The sequence below is a fragment of the Protopterus annectens genome, chromosome 13.part0 (assembly GCF_019279795.1).
Source record: "Protopterus annectens isolate FY-2018-M chromosome 13.part0, PAN1.0, whole genome shotgun sequence".
NCBI classification, from domain to species: domain Eukaryota; kingdom Metazoa; phylum Chordata; order Ceratodontiformes; family Protopteridae; genus Protopterus; species Protopterus annectens.
The window spans coordinates 1,288,926,466-1,288,932,465 of NC_056747.1; the positions used below are offsets into that span (position 1 = coordinate 1,288,926,466).

General features: G+C 41.1%; 1 protein-coding gene across 4 annotated transcripts in view; it reads left to right on the forward strand.

The window, feature by feature from the left end:
* NFE2L1 (NFE2 like bZIP transcription factor 1) overlaps window positions 1–6,000 on the forward strand; it is a 395,564-nt gene that overhangs the window by 208,160 nt on the left and 181,404 nt on the right. For 2 of the 4 annotated variants that reach the window (XM_044055309.1, XM_044055310.1), the window contains exon 3: window positions 4,532–4,747. The exons of 1 other annotated variant lie outside the window; for it this stretch is intronic. In XM_044055309.1, the coding sequence (XP_043911244.1) occupies window positions 4,532–4,747 (216 nt within the window). Of the gene's footprint in view, window positions 1–2,577; window positions 3,629–4,531; window positions 4,748–6,000 lie in introns of those variants that run through there. One more of the 4 variants, XM_044055312.1, reaches the window with a different exon arrangement.

A 6,000-nucleotide genomic window follows, 5' to 3' on the forward strand; every position in this document is an offset into this window, starting at 1 on the left:
GGGAGACGCTGCAAGATCTTATAGAAAGATGAGATGGCGTGCAGAAAGACAGGTGAAATGCGTTTACGCAGAAAACCAAAGTAATGCTCAAATCATATTTTTGTTCGTAGCAGTTTTGAGGCTGGATGAAGAGGAAGGAGAAAAGCACCCTTATGATAAGAAAAGTTTGATAATATGGATGGAGTTGTCCTTTATGGGAAGCTGCACATTTTTCACTGGACAGTTAGGTACGGTCTTAGGTTGTAAAGTTTGGTCAGAGATCGGGCATTTATGTTGCACTTACAGAAGCGCTGACCACAGTAGAACAGTAACGGAAAGAAATTGGAGGGGAGCCTTTGGCTGTCTCCAGCTAGCAAATGAAACTTTGCTGTGTTGGAGATAGTATTTGAATAGACAAAATGATTCTTCAGTGACCGGAGTTCACCAAAATAGTACACGAGATCAACATTATGCCAAATGCTAATAGCTGGAAAGAGGAATCATTTTAAGAAACTTAAGCAAGAGATAAGGTGTCCCTGCACTCTTAATGTGAGGAGCTTTGCCCCCCACCCACCCCCCACATTTTAATTGTTGTAGTTCTGAGCTTGCACAACCGTAGAGAAATGTAAGAGCCTCACATCCCAAGCGTTGCTGTCTCTCCCCTCAGGTTGTCTAAATTCTGAGTACTAATACAGTCATTTATTTATTTGATAACTGTTTGAAATATTGAGACCTACATGAGCGAGTCTTGTAGAATGGAGACTGGCCAAAATTACCAAGTCAGAGATAGCCATTTCTCAAAATATTCCCATTTCTCCACAGTATGGCAATCTCAGAGTTGGTATGTACAAGTTTTGGGGGAACATACCTCAATGAAAATAAGTTTAAAAAGAGAAGAACAGCGTTTGAGATTTACTCTTCCCCTGGATTTTTGGTCTCTTTATTTTTTGGCATGTCAACACTTGATGTTGAGTGCCAGTGTTTCAATAGGGAAGCGATTTTTACTATGGAATTCTCAGTTACTGATTTAGTTTGCAGACGTTGAGTGCTAGGTTTCAGAATGATCCTTCATAATGCATAACATCTGTTTTGCAGCTTCTCATTTTAAAGGTCCTGGAAGACTATTTTGAGAAAGAAGGTTGCCTCTACTACATTCCTAGTTATGTAGACCATGTTTTTTTTTTAAATCTTTTTGACCCCCCTCAACTAGTACTGAATGTTCTAAGGTTTATAGTTAAGGCTGTTGTTTAACACCTTCTGCTTGTAACACAGTTGTCCGAGTTTCTTAGTACTGGGACAGATGCAGAAACTTAGAAGGTTGTGATCTGAGTGGTTCTCACCTTTTGCAGGTAACTCTGCTGTCCGAGTGCCTCAGCTGTGTGACCTTGCCATTTCAAGGCTGTGGTCTGTGTTACAGGTGGAAGAATATCTGTTACATTTGTGTTCCCTTAGCTTTTGTACTGATTTATCTGACATTGTGGTCTGAACCATAAGACCGATCTTGAACTGTCTGGCCACAGTTCAGCAAGTGTGACATTTCTTTGACAAGGCTTGTAAGAAAAGCTAGACCCAGCCTTACTGCTTTTAATCCCCCCCCCCCCCCCCCCGCACACACCTTTTCAAAACTCAAGAGAACAGCATGGAGTCCATATCATGATGATGGGGTGTATAGCAGCCACTCCCTGCTGTGTTGGTGTGGTATCATGGAGTCTCTGCTCTGAGTTTGAGAAAGGAAGTTATTTAAGCTTTCATTTTTAAAGGAAAGAACTTGAAACAAACACATAAACACAACATTATAGACTTTGGAGAAAGATGCGAGTAGACAGATAAAATACAGGTATGGATTTTTTTCTTTAATTTTATGAAGTTTGAGTATCTAGACATGCAGGGTGAGTCCCTAATTAGGCTTCATTGGCCGTTATCATTTTTAGGTCTGTTGCTACAAAAGGGGTTAGGAGACAGCCTGGCTTTCCTCCATCTCTTATTTCCAGGTTAATTACAGTTTTTCAGTATACAAAGGGCTGGCTTTGTAGTTTTCATTTTACTGTGCAGGTTTATTGTGTTAAGACCACTTATTTATTGTGAGGCGTATTGTACATGTAAACTCATTGCAACTGATCAAATTTGCTATTTATTGTAGTTTATATTAATATATGAGCACGGCAGGATTGTTTGTGACAGAGTCCTGTACACTGTTTTGGGGATTTTCTCTAGCCCCTACTTTTGGGTGACTGAACAGTTAGTGTATATATTTGAGTTAGAAAGGTGGGGGGGTCTTGTCTCCCCACCCCCATATGGGAACAGTTTACTTCTCTGTAAAAGCAGGTTGTAGATGTGTTCTCAGTCAGTTAGTTGTGATCCGGGACTTTTTTGCTGAATGGTCCCTCTCTGATCGTTCAGAGGGGAAGATACAGAATAAAGCTCATTATGAAGATGAGCCTCTCTGAACATGTCAAACTGATTGAGTTTGCATCTGTTATGTCTGAAAAGAAATTCTAACAGTTATGTATGGATGAGTTGGTGAACATAGGGACTAACTTGCGGTCCTGTGTTTGGCATAGCTTCATCTTGTGTTTGTGTCTTTTGTGAGGAAGTGAAAGTTTATTAGGACTGGAACGTGAAATGGAATCACAAGAATATTCCTGATATTTTAAAAGTGTGTTGCACTGTTTTGTATTTTAAGGAATAGCAGTACGCAAGTCTTAAAGCTAGGTCCCCTGAAGTAGAGTTCTGTATGACAGAAACTCATTTTATACTGGTTGTGAAGCACTGAAGTCAGGAAGAAAATAAGTTATCAGTAGAAAGAAAAGAACGAGAAAATGTTAGCAATTGGAGGTGCAACTCCCACGGGTAAAGTTGGAAATTATTGTGGGAACGGCAGGGTGTTTTAATATATGTTATAGCTTCACAGTTTTCTGAATGCAGTCCTTCCTTTCTTAGACTTGGATGCATTTTTTTATTTTAAATGCAACCCTTAATTGCCATCTGTAACTGCTTCTTTCTGCTTTAAATAAAAAAAAAAATAAAAAAATAATGAAGGTTTGTAGACATTTGCAACGAGCAGCTTCCAAGAGGTGCTGGCTTGCAGTTATATGGGAAAGAGGGTAGCACGGTATCTTGCGCTGTTTAGTGTGTACACAGGACTGGCAGTTCTGCTGACTCCCACATGCACTGACGTTGAAATCAACAGACGAGCAGACACAGTCTCTTTCCTGTCTGGCTACCGCACCATCGAAATATACAGGATTATATTGCCAAAGGTAGTCGCATATTCTAAGCCTGCTTGACGTTTTTTCAGACTGCATCAGGCTGTTAGAAGTGTTTCTTTTTTCCTCCTTTCTGATAGCCCGCCTCTTTATGCAAATTAACATGGGACCACTGGCTGATGCAAGCAGAGACAGAGAGGATCATTTCTGTCTCCAGATCTGATTTGCTAAGGGAACAGGGCAGAGATGGGCAAACTTCAGGAGAATGTGTTCTTTTCCCAAAGCCTCCTTTAGTCTGCTGTGCCATCTGTGTGAAAGGAAACACCACTGTGTACCACTGTCCTTCGTGTTTAATATGTAACTCTGGGCTGAAAGTTTTTACCTAGCTTCATGCTAGCAGCTCTGCCGATAGAAAATGCTAGACTGAAATGTTTTTTCCAGAGGTACATTTAGTTAATCGTTGCTGGCATCATAGATGCTTTTTTTAAGATGATGGTTTGATCTGTACGTACTTGGTGGGTGTGACGCAGCGAGGCTGTTAATCCATACTTTCACTGCGGCTTATTTTACCCTCCTCACACTACAAAAGGGCACTAAAATCCTAGGGTGATGTGAATTCTACATAGTTAACTTCATAGGGCTTGATATTTCTTCAGTGTTATTTCCTTCCATGCCTTTAGAAGTGATGCTTGCCTGCTCGCTCTCAGACTTCGGGTTGTATCTGACTGTTAACACATTAAAGGCCCAAGCACTTTTCCTGAAGGTTGAAGTGAAGTTAACAATTTAACTTTTCAGCTGGAATCTTTTAACAGTGTAACCCTTGCCTTACTGTGCAGTTTTCTGCCAAGTGTCATGAAATCAGCATGTGTCTTACTCTGTTCTAGGATATCGACCTGATTGACATGTGTCTTGCTCTGTTCTAGGATATCGACCTGACTGGCATGTTTCTTACTGTGTTCTAGGATATCGACCTGATTGGCATGCGTCTTACTCTGTTCTAGGATATCGACCTGATTGACATGCGTCTTACTCTATTCTAGGATATCGACCTGATTGACATGCGTCTTACTCTGTTCTAGGATATCGACCTGATTGACATGTGTCTTATACTCTGTTCTAGGATATCGACCTGATTGATGTGTCTTATACTCTGTTCTAGGATATCGACCTGATTGATGTGTCTTACTCTGTTCTAGGATATCGACCTGATTGATGTGTCTTACTCTGTTCTAGGATATCGACCTGATTGACGTGTCTTACTCTGTTCTAGGATATCGACCTGATTGACATGTGTCTTACTCTGTTCTAGGATATCGACCTGATTGACGTGTCTTACTCTGTTCTAGGATATCGACCTGATTGACATCCTGTGGAGACAGGACATTGACCTTGGTGCTGGGCGCGAGGTGTTTGACCTTAGCAACCGGCAGAAGGAGAATGAGGTGGAAAAGCAGCAGAATGACCACGAGGAGAACCGGGAGATCTGGAGGAGTGGAAGGAACCAGGCATCAGAGAGAAACCTGCTTGTGGATGGAGAGACCGGCGAGAGTGTGCCTGCTCAGGTAGCGTTGTACTTAAAACATTTCTTTCATGAAGTAACTCCTACTGTATGATGCGAGCTATTTAATTGCATCACACTGACCAGTAAGATACAGAAATGCAAACCACATGCCACAGTACTGTAACTTGTTCCCATTAATAGCCTAAGCTCTTTTCCTTATTAAAATACAATAGCTGTTTAACAGTGCTTTGGTTTAAGAGGCTCCACATTTACAGATGGCAGTACAGCAAGGAAGTCTAGGTTAATGTACACCAGTTAAAAGAAGAGTTAAACAGATGTAGTTGTATAGCACAGCCCTTCCCAAGCACCCCAGTAACTGTAGGTAGAACATGAAATTAAAATCAGACCAATGGAAAGCTGTTTGGCTTTAAAACTAACTCAGAAGATTTGTAAAATTATGTTGCACTAGCAGGATAAGGACAATCTGTTATGTTTTTTTTTTTCAGAACGTGAGCACTCCCTGGTTGGTCACAGATTGCTTTCTTATCTACCAGTAAGAATTCTACAGCTTTTTTTCTTTTAAAAAGCCGCTGTACTTTGGAACATGTTTGCACCATGCTGGCCTGCACTGTGGTGGTGCGCACTGATTTTAGTAACTTGCCTTCGCCCCTAAGCTGCACACAACAGTGCTTTTCTGCAGCCTGAACAGTTTGTATGCTGAACCTGACACATCACAGAACCGCATTGGCATTTTCTGTATTGCTTAAGAAAGAACAGAATGTGAATCAGTGCCGTAATGCTAAATGTTTAACTTACCGCTACAGCTGTCACAAGGGCAAACTACCGACCTGTCTTTGTACCAGACAAATGGTGGCAGTTTGACAGCTCCTTGTGCACAGATTGACATGAGGGTCCCACTTGCAGCCCCAAGGCTCTGCTAAAAAACCAACAGGAGAGTCAGGAATCCGATGTTGGACCATAGTCACAGCCTTCTAGATGTAAACTCATTTAAGGTGTTCCTCTAGAGGTCAGGCCAAATTTGTGCCATGCTAGAAGTAAGTTTATTTCAGCGATTCCACATCCAAATGCGAAGTAACTGATCCTGAATGATCAAAAACTCAAACTGTCTCCCGAATTAAATGAACACCAGTCTTGTTTTTTTCGTTTTTAAACCCACCCCCTCAAATATACTGACTTCAGAAGTCTGACATCATGTGGAAAAGAGAAACTCCCTAAAACTTCATATGCAATATACTCTACATTTGTGATATCGTAGAACGTGTAAACTAATAGCAAACACATTCATAGGGAAGT